Consider the following 14,501-nt stretch of genomic DNA (forward strand, 5'->3'; position numbering starts at 1 on the left):
TGCTCCATCAGATTTCGAATGAAGAGAAAAGTGAATATATATATAAAAAAAGTAGTTGAAGAAAGCGTTACGCATAAAAAGTCGTCGTGCGTGTACATGTGTATGTTATATGTGTATGGATGTGGAATAAGTTGTGTATGGTAATGCGGAAGAATGAATCGTAATCTCGTAAGAGCTTTTGCGCAAAAAATCGAATGTTAGTCGGAAAAGAATATCCAAGAATCGGCGCCGTTCCCCAGAAGGGAGAAAGAAAGAGTTCCCTTCACAAAAGGTATGTCGTCCCACCACGAAAAAAAGAAGAAAGATGAACGCTGAAATTCAAAAACCGTCGCTTTTTATAATGTCCGCCCAGGCTTGATAGAATCGACAAGAGTTCCTCATCAATGCCACTGCTGCTTCGCGCCCACGGCAATGAGGATGACGGCGAGACTGAGGATGATGCCGCCAATGATGGACATGCGCCGGTTGACGCTTCTCCACCACTTGAGCCGCTCGTGCAGGCGCTCCGCGTGGATGTACTGCCTCTGGTGTCGCGCCTCCATTCGAATGTCGAGATGGCCGGTGATGTAGATTCGCTCCGTCATGACCCGCTCCGGCTTAGGAGGAATCGGCAGAACAGCGCCAAGCATCCACGCTGTTATTCCCATCTGTTAATCAAGCGATCTTCGCAAATGGACTGCACGAGCGACTCACCCAATGGGCAGATGAACCCAATAATAAACAGCACGAGCTGAATGTTCCGTCGCCAGAGTCCAAAATCAGCAGATTCAGACAACGAAGGAGGCGACCAGATGCTATAGCGGCTAGCTCGTCTGTCGTGTTGCAGATGCGGCGACCAGACGCTCGACGTTTTCTTCTTGACGCCAGAGTCGACGGGCATGTAGGGCTCGGGTTGAGGCACCGGCCTGATGTCCATCGAGTCGGATTCGCTTGCTCGCCTGTAGATTTCGTGGGGTCGGCGACGGGGATTGACAATCTCGGGAGGGGTGTGCTGCTCATAACTTGGCGAGCGGCTATGGGACGAATCTCGGTGTAAGCTGCTGGTGAATTGCGAAAACATGGACTCGTTGGAAGGCTGCGCTGCGAGAAAGCGCCGCTCTCCACTTCCGTAATAGACCCTGTCCAAGTTAGCATTTGCAGATTGATGAATTATTCTTAGCTTGCTCACCGTGCCCATGCCGGAATGGCCGCGTAGCTTATGCTGTTGTTTCGGGAACTGCTTGAGGAGCGGAGGTTTCTGTCTCCCGAGTGGTTGGAGACCATGCTGAGACCTCGGGCGCGAGAGGGAAGGCGGTTCATGCTCTCCAGATCCGCAAGGCCATCGCCGTCCTCGTCATGGTCGCGCACTAGACGAGCAGTGGAATAAGGCGTTTCTCTGCCGTGGACTGGCTGAGGCCGATCCACAGAGCCGCTCCGAGAACGAGATGCCATGGCCAGGGCCTCCTCGAGTCCAAACGTGGAGAAGCTTCCCGTCTGTCGAAGCTGGTTGAGCGTGAAGACGCTGCTACGAGCATTGCCAGACAGTCGAGAGATGGATCGCGTCGACGGGTCGCTCCGTTCGCTCTCCGAAAGGACCGTAGACAGGGCGGTGCCCCACGGCTGTGTTCGAGAAGGACTCCTGCGGTGAATGCCTTGTCCAGAGCCTGATTGGTTCCGTGAGTGCCGTCCTTCCAAATCCACCTGCGTAGACATACCAATTGGCGCGTTGGGATCCGCATCTTGATGGACTCTGGCGCTGGACATGGACGTCAAAGAGCCGGTCCTCAGGTGCTCAAGCGATCTGGCGCTCACAATCGTCGAGTTGGAGTAGAGACGACCTGACCGCATGGGCCGTAAAGGAGCAACGACCATGCTATCTCTCGAATACTCGGACTGCGCATGGGAGATATCCGTCCCGTCAGACTGCGTACGTCGGTGTCCGTGGACGATGTAGTTGGGGGCTTCCCTCTGTTCCGAGTCTGATTGCGGCCGCGACGGTTCATCAGAAGCTGATGCGCCATCGTAAACGACGTAGTTGGAGCCGGTGGGGAAGAGCGAAGAGGTGTCAAAATCCGATGCCATGGAGCCGCGAACAGTGTCCGGGCCGGAAGAGCTTTGCGCATACGTCTTGTAGTTGGTGCGATCTGATACCGTGTTGCCAGTCTTGCCAGACGAGAATGATCGCTTGGTGGTGAGAGGGAACGCAATGATAGGCTCCTCGGGGATCGCAATCTTGCTCGAGAGGTCGGGTTGTTGTTGTTGTTCTTCTTCCAGGAATGAAGGCAGGCGGGTAGGAGTGGTATCTGTGACATCGCTCAGTTGGCTGTCAACCTTGCGCAGTCCACCAACCAGGCGATAGTCCCATGGTGAGGCGGAATCGGAGTCTTCTTCAGGGATGGAGGGGGTAAAGGACGCGGTCACGGACGTGCTGTCTTCGGCCAGGGTCGTCAAAGGGGAGCTGGGGCGGTCCTCACTAAAGATGCTTGAAGACTGTTGCCGATAGGAAGCACTGGAAGCGACAGAGAAATGGGGGTTCGAATCGGTGCGAGCTGACACAAATGAGTCGGTGCGGGAGGCTCGAGAGGTCAAGGGGACGAGCGAGAAGGTCTTGTTGTCAGAATTCAGGTTGATGTCGATGAATCTCTTGGGGCGACGTTGAGTTGTAGGGGCTGCAGGTTGGATTTCTGGCGACGGCGGAGATGTCAGGGTTCTGAGGGACTGTGACAGAGATTGTGATCGGTTCCTTGACCGCGAGGGCTCGAGGGCCTCGACAGACGATGATGCGCTTTCGAGGACCTTGCTAGCGCCAATGCTTGAACTGCGACGCTTGCCCGTCGAGGAGCGAGACGGACCAACGACGGTCGAGATTGAAGGCGGAGGACTCGAGGTCCTTGGCGATTCGTCGGCGGCGTGAACCTCGACATTGTCCTGCCTCGAGGAGAGAGAAGGCTCAGGGTTGAAAAGCTCGGAGCCGCCGCTGAGTCGGGGCGGCGAGTAAGGCACCAGTCGGATCTGAAGCTTCTCACCCTGAGAGGACCGCTCGGAGTCGGGCGATTCGGACATCCTCTGCTCACTCAACACGAGGGCTGGCTCATAACATTTGCCCAACTGATGCGGAAATGGCGAGATGTCGGCGCAGCTGTGAACGGATTTCGGTCTTGCAGGGCGTGAGCCTGTGTAGGGGCCAGTCTATCGTCTGGTGCGGAGGTGGCGACGCTGTCTATCTGTATTGTGCTCAATTTTTATCTCCGACGGCTTCGATTCGTTGTCGTGGATGGTGGTGTGAGCAGGTCGGGCTGCTGGCCCATGCCAATTGGGATTGGACAGGCGATGCTCGCACAGAAGCAAAAATCTACCAGAACACGAAAGGCTGTCCGATGGCAAGTACGAAGAGGGGGGACAGAGGAAGCTGAAACTGATTGGTCGCGTCTAAAGAGTCGGCGGCTATTATGTTCGCAAAGCAGATGAAAGTAAGAACCCAGGGGAGAATCGAAGTGTAACCAAAAAACGAGCAGCGCGCTGAGAGAGCTGCAGTCGAGCTGTCAAAGAGTTTTACGGAGCGATCCGATGTAGCGATTGAAAGAATTAAAAATTAAAAGGACGTGAAGCCGAGGGCAATTAGGTACTTCGTAGGTCGAGGAGGACGACTCAAGACGGTCTGCAGCAGGAATACTGGCGAGACGAAGCGCGCAACGATGCCAGCCAAGGCGTGCGTATGCCGAGTATGGACAGGGCAGAAAAGAGCGTAGACGGTCAGCAGGTAGAGAGCGACAGACGGACGGAGGAAAACGAGTGTGGAGGATGCGAAAAGAGAGCCGAGCAAGGCGGTTGACGGGGCACAAGATGCGGCCCGGGGGGAGGCCCATGAAAAGGGGATATTCGCGTGGTGGTCGCAGCAGCAGCGGCAGAAGCAGCAGTAGCTTGGCTGGCTCGGCCTGGCCTCAGCGCCCGGGGCTGGTTCGGGGCTCCGTAATAATTGGGCGGGCTGGGTGCTGACCCGCAGAGTTTGCGCTGCTGCTGGTGCTGATGCGGTTGCTTTATGCAAGGCGACGCTCGTGGGTGAGACGTGGAGCTGATGAGTCTCGGTTGGTGATCTTGATGATGGTGATGTTGTTGTTTTGTTTTTGTTTTGTTGTTGATGACTTTTTGGTAGTTCTCGTGATCGCAGTTTCCATAGAATTGAGTTTGGACGATAAACTTTGTTTCTCACTCAAGAGCTTCGACTGTTCAAGGCTCCTTCCCGGTTCTTTCTGCCAGTACTCGTACCTGCGCCGAACCGCGAATATACATGGACTCCCCAGCACAAACATGGGGCCTTGTCAGGTACCTACAATCTCCGGCTGGGTTCCTTCAGGTTCCTGGCAGTTGTTGTCAAAACGGACAGAAGACGAGAGCGTCGACCTTGACCGCCTGCCTCGGTGGGTATCACCAGGCAACTGCAGTGTGTTTCTATCTCGACTGCAGCGCCATCCCTCCTCATCCTCTCTGTCTCTCTCTTTGTCTTCAACTGTCCCTCCCTTGCAGGCCTCGTGTGTCAAGCTGCTAGAGAGGAAGGATCTTGCGCTGACTGTCTCTGGCTGGAGACGAGGCAACGCAAACAGAGGCTCCTACTGGCCGGCGCTATCGCGCAGCTGCAGGGGTGCCCTTCTTTTCGCAGACTAGAGAAGCAGGCACAAGCAGGACAGAAGCGCCGCTAGCTGGGCCACCTGCAGGGGAGACGCAGGTCCGAGCTCCCAGAGACTCCGGAAGAAACGCACCTGGAAGAGCAGTAGCAGCGAAGCAAACGACGAGAGGCCAGGAACTGTCGCTGCCGACGGGCCCGGACGAAAAGGGCGCGCGCGTCTGAGTGAGGGCTTGAAGCCATCGCCATCACCGCAGGTTTGGACGGCGTCAGGCACAGAGGCGGAGTTAAACCAGATTGGTTGCTAGCATGAACTCTGTGGGCTGCTAGCGGTGAACTACTCAGATGAAGGGATCCCGAGCTGGAGAGCCGTGGCCGAAGAAGCGGAACGGTGCCTGGGAAGGCCCGGCTTGCTAGAAGATGAGCTCCGTTTCGCCATTGCTCAGCTGTGGAATGTTGACCAAACTGCCAGGCATTGATTACGGAGTACCGCTTGTACATGCAGTCACAGCGTCCGACCAACTGGTCTGGATACAAACAGCCAGACCGGACTCTTTGCTCTGCTCTTGAGGTATTTAATTTTGACTGGCCAGGCTCGACGTTGTATGAGCAGGGCAGGCAAAGGCGAGCGTGGCGCAGGCATCCTCTGCCCTGCAAGCCGTGAAATTACAGGCACAGGCAGATGCATGCACATGCACATGCATATGCAGACAAACAGCTTCAGGATGCTCTGCGCTGCTTCTGTTCTGCAGCGGCCATTTGGCGCCTCGTGTGTCCGCCGGACAGGCATGTACTCCGTCAAACAGGCGCCTGGTGAGGTTGCGTTCATGTACACCGTGATACTGGACGTGCCCATCCACTGCTGGTGCTGATGCTGATGATGATGCTGATAGGCAAACAAGCAGTCCTCCGGAATGGACGTGTGTCCATGCATGAACACTTGGGCGCACGAGATTGGACGCTGGTAGACGCTAGGAAGCATCCGCAAGGTTGAACGTTGAGAGCGACATGCGCGAATGAAACGGGCGCTGGCGGTTGCAACCCTTGACGTCTGTCTGGCTGTGGGATTGTTTCACCTGAAGCGGCCGAAGATCTGATCAATTGCTTCTCATGTGGCAATGGATTTCCGTTGACGCCATCTACGAGCTTCCAGGGTATGAGCTCTATCGACATCCCTGCCAGCTCCATATCGGCTCTATGTATGTACAGAACTCATCACTCCGTTCTGCCACGTATTGGACGACCATTAGCCGGATACCCTGAAATAACAAATGACAAGGAACAAACGGTTCTTCGGATATGATCTCAACAACTGATTCAGTCATCAACTCACACATCATCAAGTTCAAGGTTTGATTGATCCCTCCCTTTGACTATACCGGCCTGACCCCCGTTACCTCATAGAGTTTGTTAGAGCCGGCCAAAACGGCCATGAATGCAACTAACCGCCGTTTTTAGTGTTGCGCACCAAATGCAGGAACCCATTGTTCCATGAGTCTAGCCGAGACAAAAATGTCATTCTCTTCAGCCTCAGCAGCTGGACATGCCACAATGGGAACGAAGCCTTTGTTTTCTCGAGACATCAATGACCACCGCTTCTCCATTGTGCTGCATACCAATTGCACAGGAAGCGTCCCCAGACATGTCCTGCGTCATTGCATTCCCCGCATAGGGCTTCAATTCCTTCGTCCCCTCTTTTTTTCCTATGGTTTTGTCGTCGTGTCTCTTCAATCTGTCTCTTCCAATGCTCACTTTTCCAATAAGCGGCATCACATGCGAGGATTCTCTGGTTAGACGACGACTGGCGCGCGGCTGTTGAACCTCCCACCTCTCTGTGCTTCGTGTATCCCCTGTATATTCTGTCATAGCGTGTGTCTGATATCACTTGTGAGAACCTGACATACTGGCTCTGGCCTCATCCAATGGCTCCTCCATCATCAGGTGCCCTCACTCAGCCCCAGGCCTTTGGTCTCTTGGTAAGCAGTAACACGTTCAGCGAAACTCTCATTGACTCCGGCGGGCGTCGCTAATCTATTATGCTTTCCCGGCGTCGTCGGGGGGGCCTCGATGAAAACAACAGGCAGCATATACCCTTGTCTACGTGCTCCCTCTGTACGCCTCCTCCCAGACGCGAGCCTCCCCCGGCCGCTCAAGAGACGCGCCTGAGGCCATTCGCGCCAGGATCTTCGCCGTCTCGTTGTCCACGACTGCGTGCTCCCTCGCGACCTTTCTCCTCTTGCCCCATGTCTGCGGTTCTGAGGAAACGGCCGCGGCCACCAGCTGCAGCCCGTTGCATCTAATGGGCTACTGGCCGATTGGGCTGACTGAGGCGCTCAAGAGCTGCCTTCTGACGGGTTTACTCTTTGCGGCGCCGCTTTATGAGTTTCTTGTGATTGACGGCGGTTGGAGAGAATGGATCTCTGGGTTCCAGCCGCTGCGAGACATTTGGGCTGAATGGCCGGCCTGGCGGAACCTGGTTGCTGTAAGTATATTCACGCAATGGCTTCACCCGCAACCTCAGTTGGATGAAACGAGCAACTCCAGTCAGCCAACTGGCTCTCTCTTCTCTCCTACATCGCCCTTGTCTCCGCGTCTTGCTTTCTGAAGCTCATATCTTCGTCTTCTGCAGGGCCCCGTCACCGAAGAATGCCTCTTCCGCTCCGCCGCCATCCCACTGCTGCTGGTAGCAGGCTCCAGCCTGAGTAGAATCATCTTCCTGTCCCCCGTCGTCTTTGGCCTCGCCCACCTGCACCACTTCTACGAATTCCGCGTCACCCACCCGCAGACGCCCCTGGTGGCCGCCGTCGCCCGCTCCGTCCTCCAGTTCTCGTACACGTCCATCTTCGGGGCCTACGCAAACTTCCTCTTCCTGCGGACGGGCTCTCTGCTTGCTGTCATTCTTGTCCATGCGTTTTGCAACTCCATGGGCTTGCCTCGCGTCTGGGGTGCCGTGCAGCCGTATTGGCTTTCCGAGGCTGACGCTTATCGGCCGGGCCGTATGATGCTGTGGTCGGGCATCTACTACGTGTTGCTTTTCGGAGGCTCAGTTGCTTGGTGGAAGAATCTTTATTCGCTGACCGAGTCGCCAATTGCTCTGGCGGTGTTCTAGCATCCCTACTTTTGACAATACTTATCCGTGCTGTTTCTCCCACGTCCCGCTATGGAGAAAGGCGCAAAAAACAAAAATGCAATGAACAGGAAAAGTCTCAATACTCCTCCGTGTGGTGTCTCGTTCATACCCATTCCATGACTCCTAATTGAGGCTACATATGTAGTAGCGTTACCGTAGAACTTCCATGTTGTCATTCTATGTCTCGCAAATCTTTGCTATTCAGGCTAGTACAGCCTGTGGCAGCCTGCGCCTCAAGCAAGAGTACATGCTCGTACTCTAGATCCTCGTATCCCTGCTAAGGCTGCGGAGAGTCCCTTCTTTGGTGTACTCGTCGTCGCCCAATGGTCGACGGTGCCGTAGAGTAGCCTGTTCCCGGCTATCGGCCCCAACTGAAGGATCTCTCTCCTTGCCCTTTGAAAGGCCAGAAGAATTTGTACCACCGTCTGCCATGGCATCGTCTGGGCCTCTAGTGTTCTTTTTCCTGGGCCACAGGCTTGGCAGCGCAATCTGCTGGAATCGTGGCTCCACCGCCCGCTCGTCAAACCATCTGTGCAGCCGCGACTCAATCAGCTGTGCGATCTTGGGCACGTCTTGTAAGCGTGAGCGGCTGCCGAGCAAGCTCCTGATAGAAAAGTCCAGCCGATAGTCGTCGAGGAAGTTGAACGCCATCATGGTCGGGGTGGACTGAGAAGGATTGCTCGGGATGAAGGAGATGGACAGCGTGCCGCTGAACCTCACCACCGAGACGGACAATGCCACCGGGAGGACCGCGGACAGCTTCTTGGGATAGTTGAGGAGGAGCTTCGTCTCCACTGCCAGGGTGAGCATGTCGCTGAGGTCGACGTCCATGCGTGCCTGGAGGCGAGTGCCGTCGCGGGCGGCCGTGGCGGGATCAAACTTGACATGGCTGCCCAGGCTGATGCCGTCCTCGTCGACGGGGATGATGCGGCAGTTGCTGAGGATGGGGAACTCCTCGCCGAGGCTGAGCTCGGTGACGCGGATCTCGTCGACAAAGTCGGGCCGCGAGGAGCCGTTGAGCGTCTTGGTGAGGGAGTTGAGGATGGCGTCGTCGTGCTGGGCGTCGCTGCGGAACTGGGCAATGGTCTGCGCGATGAGCACGTTGAACCAGTCGAGGCTCTCGGGCTGGTGGCTGTCGACGTTGTAGTACGTCTTGCTGAGGATGGAGCCGATGGTGAGCGTCGGCGGGCTGCGCAGGACGGTGGACTTTTTGCGGTTGAGCGGCTGATGGCTGCCGCCGCCGCCGCCGCCGCCGCCGACGCGCTGGCTGGGGGAGCGGAGGCGCAGCAGCGACTGCTTGTGGGCGAGGGTGCGTGATCTTCGCTCCGTGGCCCGGAGGGAGGCGGCGACGTCGGGCGACGGGGCCTCGCCGAAGATGAAGAATTTGATAAAGGCGGCTAGGATGAGGACAACGGAGAGCTGGCCTACTATGAGCCCTTGGGTGAATGAGAGCCTTTTTATATGGAAAGGTGGGGGAGATGAAAAGGTTAGCATTCAAAAGTGAAGCTTGCATGGTTTGAGGGCAGAGGACAGCTCACGTTGGTTCATGCCGCGCTGGGCAAGAATCCGCCATTCTCAATGTGACTGATGATTTTTTTTTGTATTCACCGAGGCAAACCAGAGCAGGGTCTAGTCACAGCGATACCCGCTCAGTCATTGGTGATAGAAGTGGCTGCAAGGCAGAAGGCGGATTTGCTGAAGTTGAGTCTGATCAAAGCAGTCATGATATCAACGGTTTGGGCGGATGGACTCATACTGGGGACAGCTTTTGCGCATCCAAGCACAAGCAGCCAATCAGGTGTGGCGGAATACCCACAATCTGCGGTACCTCTCCATCAGCGATGGAGCAGAGAAAGAAGCTGCAACGGGCCTCATTGTCCTTGCTGCAAACATCTGCTTGATGAAGAGGAGAAAGTAGGACAAGAACTTGAGGAGCTGACTGCTCATTATACTGCCTTCGTATCTATGTATCTACACATCATCTTATCAAGGATGGGTGAAGTTGCATGTCCTCATGTAGGTAGGTACCTGGCACGCAGCTCTTGTCTTAGTCCCGATCTGGCACTAGGCCGCCGAGCTCACCCCTACGGCGGTCAGTTGTTCCGCCCTCCGTCTTACCTCATTGGGCACTCACCTCCAGGTGCACAGTGAGGTCACTCCCAAACTCCCGTAACACGTCTCCAGCCTGTCGTTATCTTACACAGCAACGAACGGAATATCCATCAGTCAACCGACGCCGAGCTTGATTCTTCAAGCCTTTCTGGCTATCGCGAATACTTTCCCAAGCTTCTCGACGGATAATACCATGTAGCTAGCGGCAAAGCACCAGCCACGTCATCATGGATGTCTCACAAGCCGTCGCCGGATACATCTCCAAGATGATGCTGTCCTCGGGCGATGCCTCATCCTCCAAGATGAAGGTCCTCTTGCTAGATAGGGAGACCATCTCCATCGTGTCCACGGCCATCACACAGTCCTCGCTGCTTGAGTATGAGGTCTACCTCATTGACCGCCTGGACAACGCCAGCCGCGAAAAGATGCGCCATCTTCGCTGCATCTGCCTGGTTCGCCCCTCGCCCGAGACCATCCAGCTGCTCATAGACGAGCTCCGGGACCCAAAGTACGGAGAGTACTACCTCTTCTTCACAAACGTAGCCAAAAAGTCTGCCCTGGAGCGGCTCGCCGAGGCGGACGACCATGAAGTCGTCAAGGTTGTCCAGGAGCATTTTGCCGACTACATCGTCATCAACCCCGATCTCTTCAGTTTGAACATGACCCTTCCGCAGCAGCGGATATGGGCTGGTGGCCCGGATAAATGGAACCCGGACTCTCTGCAGCGTTGCTCGGAAGGCCTTCTCGCCGTCCTCCTCTCCCTCAAGAAGAAGCCGCTGATTCGATATCAGAAGAGCAGCCCTCTTGCTGCAAAGCTTGCCTCCGAAGTACGATACCTCATGACAAAGGAAGACCAGCTGTTTGATTTCCGGAAAGTCGACACGCCTCCCATCCTTCTCATTCTGGATCGCAGGGAGGACCCGGTAACACCGCTCCTGACCCAGTGGACTTACCAGGCAATGGTTCACCATCTTCTCGGCATCAAGAATGGCCGAGTTGACCTTAGCGACGTACCAGACATCAGGCCCGAGCTCAAAGAAATTGTTCTCTCCCAGGATCAAGACCCCTTCTTCAAGAAGAACATGTTTCTGAACTTTGGCGATTTGGGCGGGACGATCAAGGAATATGTTGAGCAATACCAGTCAAAGACGAAAAACAACGCCAACATCGAGTCAATCTCGGATATGAAGCGCTTTATCGAGGAGTATCCGGAGTTTCGGAAGCTCTCTGGGAATGTGAGCAAGCACGTTACGCTTGTCTCCGAGCTCAGTCGGAGAGTTGCTGCCGAGAGTCTGTTGGAAGTCAGCGAACTGGAGCAGAGCTTGGCTTGCAACGACAACCATAACTCCGATCTCAAGGTAGATACCCTTCCGAATTCTCGGAGTTGATGAGCGCTGGCAGGTAACAATGATGGAGCTAACTTCATTTACTCAGGCCGTACAAAGAATGATCCAAGCACCTAACATCTCGGCGGGAAGCAAAGTTGGTGTTGTGGCTCTATATGCTTTGCGCTATCAGAAACACCCCGGGAGTGCCCTTCCCATGCTCATGGATCTTCTCGTAGCGGCCGGCAACGTATCTCCGAGACAGGCTGATCTGGTTAAGAAAGTCTTGACCTATCACTCTTCATTACACACCCCGGACTCCCGAACCGGCATTACAGATATATTTGACTCGGCTGGCATCTTTTCCGGCACAGCAAACCGATTCAAGGGCCTAAAGGGCGTCGAAAACGTTTACACGCAGCACAACTCGCTGCTAGAGGGCACCCTGCAGAACCTCATCAAGGGCCGGCTGAAAGAGCAACAATACCCATTCGTGGATGACGGCAGTTCGACCCGAGACAAGCCGCAGGACATTATCGTCTTCATGGTGGGGGGAGTGACATATGAGGAGGCCAAGATGATTGCTGGAGTCAATGCCACGATGCCCGGCGTGCGTGTGGTTCTTGGTGGCACGACGGTTCACAACGCGACGACGTTTCTGGAGGAGGTGGAGGACGCCGTCTTGTCTTGGGCGTGAAGAGTGTGACCCGGGCCAGATGTTGGTGACGAGCGAATGGGCGACAATTTTACAGCGAGATATTGTGTAATGCCTGAATGATACCGAGAGATCTACTCATCAGAAGACTTGAAGGCTCGTCTCTCGCACATGCCTAGTAGGACTAATGCGCTGGATGCTGGCTGTAGAAGATACGTCATATACATCAATCCAAAATATGCAATTATCGAAACCTTTATCGATAAAATTTATTGCGACCATCCCGCGAAGATCTTGAATCTAGCAGGCGAATGTTTGATGCAGGATGAACGTCTTCTGGGGCGCAAGCAATATCAGTAGTAGATGACTGCGAGATGAAATGAGTGCCTTATTGCGTACTCGGTCAGTTCACTGGCGCCCAAGTTGGGGGCGCCGTCGGTTTGCTACCGTGACCGACAGGCACAGGTATGTCTCAGCGCTTTCTACGACAATCCCTAGACAGATCTCGGTGAGAGAAAATAGTAGCTAACGCTGCAATGAAACAGGGCCTTCGATGTCGTCGTCATAGGCGGTGGCCATGCCGGTGCCGAGGCGTGCGCTGCTGCTGCGAGAGCCGGTGCGCGGACGGCGCTGGTGACACCCAAGATGGACAACCTGGGCACATGTTCCTGCAACCCGAGCTTCGGGGGCATTGGCAAGGGGACCATCATCCGAGAGATTGATGCGCTGGATGGCTTGGCGGGGAGGATTATTGACAAAGCGGGCGTTCAGTTTCATCTGCTGAACCGGAGGAAGGGCCCGGCCGTCTGGGTATGCGTCTTATTTTGATTTACCATGTCCGGCCTTGATATTAATGTTTGTCTTCTATAACAGGGCCCGCGAGCACAGATTGATCGGAACCTCTACAAAAAATACATGAGAAGCGAGCTCGAGTCGTACCCGAACCTGTCCATCGTCCTCGAAAGCGTGTCGGACATTATCCTCTCCGAGAACGAAGGCTCAAGCGACGGCACCAAGGGCTCAATCGCTGGTGTCCGACTGGAGAACGGCGAGATCCTGCAGACCGGAAGAGTAGTCATCACGACCGGAACATTCCTGGGCGGCGAAATCCACATTGGGCTCGAGGCCTATCCGGCCGGTCGCATTGGAGAGGCGGCGACAACGGGCCTGAGCAAATCACTACGGGAAGCTGGCTTCCAACTGGGACGGTTGAAGACGGGGACGCCTCCGCGGCTCGACAAATCGACCATCAACTTCGACATACTCCAGAGGCAGTTTGGCGACGACCCTCCCGCGCCCTTCAGCTATCTCAATACCCAGGTCGCCGTGCAGGACCAGCTTACCTGCAGCATATCATACACGAACGAGGCTTCACACAAGATTGTCCGAGAAAACCTGGACAAGTCGATCCACATTCGCGAAACCGTAAGGGGCCCGAGATACTGCCCCTCTCTCGAGTCAAAGGTCATCCGGTTTGCGGACAAGGAGCGTCACATCGTATGGCTTGAACCGGAGGGCTTCGATAACCCAATCATATACCCGAACGGCCTTTCCATGACGATCCCCGCAGAGGCGCAAGAGCAGGTGTTGCGGTCGATACAAGGGCTCGAGCAAGTCAAGATGCTGCAGCCTGGCTACGGTGTCGAGTATGACTATGTCGACCCCCGAGGGCTAAAGTCTACTCTGGAGACGAAGGCAATCGGCGGCCTCTATCTGGCAGGTCAGATCAATGGCACCACGGGATACGAGGAGGCTGCCGGCCAGGGCGTCATAGCCGGTATGAATGCCGGACGAGCTGCCCTCGGTTTGCCTGGGGCATCGCTATCTCGATCGGACGGTTACATTGGCATCATGATTGACGACCTTATCACCAAGGGCGTCACGGAGCCTTACCGCATGTTTACGTCCAGAAGCGAGTTCCGCATGGCGGCCAGAGCGGACAATGCTGACCTCCGCTTGACCGAAAAGGGACGGGAATGGGGCGTCGTCTCGGACCACAGATGGAGCGTCTTTTCGGATGAGAAGCAGCAGATTGAGGATCTGACCAAGTCCCTGGCCGCCGTTTCCTTGGCGGCTGATGAGTGGAGCAAGGCAGGATTCCAGGTCAAGAAGAGCTCGCAGCGCCGGACCGGCGTCGACATGCTGCGGCTGTCCAACACCACCGAGCGGGTGCAGCTGGACCAGCTGAGCTCCATCGTGCCCGAAGTCATGAACTACCCGCCGCGGATCCGAGACAGAGTCGTCATCGAGGCGGCGTACGCGCCGTACATCAAGATGCAGGCGGCCGAGCGCGGGCGGTTCGTCAACGACGAGAACATTCGCCTGCCGCTGGACCTCGACTACGACAGCATCCCTGGCCTGGCCTTGTCGGAAAAGGAAGTGCTGAGGAGGACGCGGCCCGAGACCCTGGCGCAGGCTCGCCGCGCAGAGGGCATCACTCCTTCGGGGTGCATCCGGCTGCTTGCTTACATTCGGCGTCAGGGGTCGTCCACGGCGGCGGCGGCGGCGGCGGCGTCTCTGGGCTTGGAGGGGGCGCCATTGGATGTTCGCTTTTCATCATGAGCGTATGAAAGCGTGCTGTAAGTAGATGGGAACTATTTTCTTTGGCGTAATTGGAGTCTGGAGTACAGGTAGGTATAGTAGATGAGGCCTGAACTTGTATCTTATATAAAGCACTAC

The 14,501-nt window shown here is 55.6% G+C and overlaps 4 protein-coding genes across 4 annotated transcripts; 2 read left to right on the forward strand and 2 right to left on the reverse strand.

Annotated features, from left to right (window-relative positions):
* Window positions 1–380: 380 nt before the first annotated feature.
* BBK36DRAFT_1169180 (hypothetical protein) lies at window positions 381–3,042 on the reverse strand (the record flags this gene model as incomplete). The annotated part of the gene is made up of 3 exons (XM_024895275.1): window positions 381–634; window positions 694–1,118; window positions 1,169–3,042. 3 exons carry the CDS (start codon window positions 3,040–3,042, stop codon window positions 381–383), a joined length of 2,553 nt encoding a protein of 850 aa, XP_024749913.1.
* A 3,480-nt stretch (window positions 3,043–6,522) lies between these two features.
* On the forward strand, window positions 6,523–7,709 carry BBK36DRAFT_1159621 (CaaX prenyl protease; the record flags this gene model as incomplete). Its single annotated transcript, XM_024894217.1, has 3 exons — window positions 6,523–6,576; window positions 6,681–7,082; window positions 7,230–7,709. The coding sequence occupies 3 exons, from the start codon at window positions 6,523–6,525 to the stop codon at window positions 7,707–7,709; spliced, it is 936 nt and encodes a 311-aa protein (XP_024749914.1).
* Window positions 7,710–7,988: 279 nt separating this feature from the next.
* Window positions 7,989–9,303, reverse strand: BBK36DRAFT_163089 (hypothetical protein; the record flags this gene model as incomplete). The annotated part of the gene is made up of 2 exons (XM_024897735.1): window positions 7,989–9,183; window positions 9,269–9,303. The coding sequence occupies 2 exons, from the start codon at window positions 9,301–9,303 to the stop codon at window positions 7,989–7,991; spliced, it is 1,230 nt and encodes a 409-aa protein (XP_024749915.1).
* A 766-nt stretch (window positions 9,304–10,069) lies between these two features.
* BBK36DRAFT_4840 (glucose-inhibited division protein A subfamily) lies at window positions 10,070–14,384 on the forward strand (the record flags this gene model as incomplete). Its single annotated transcript, XM_024898130.1, has 4 exons — window positions 10,070–11,200; window positions 11,277–11,860; window positions 12,368–12,632; window positions 12,696–14,384. The coding sequence occupies 4 exons, from the start codon at window positions 10,070–10,072 to the stop codon at window positions 14,382–14,384; spliced, it is 3,669 nt and encodes a 1,222-aa protein (XP_024749916.1).
* Window positions 14,385–14,501: the final 117 nt, after the last annotated feature.

This window comes from Trichoderma citrinoviride, assembly GCF_003025115.1.
Source record: "Trichoderma citrinoviride strain TUCIM 6016 unplaced genomic scaffold BBK36scaffold_7, whole genome shotgun sequence".
Lineage (NCBI taxonomy): Eukaryota > Fungi > Ascomycota > Sordariomycetes > Hypocreales > Hypocreaceae > Trichoderma > Trichoderma citrinoviride.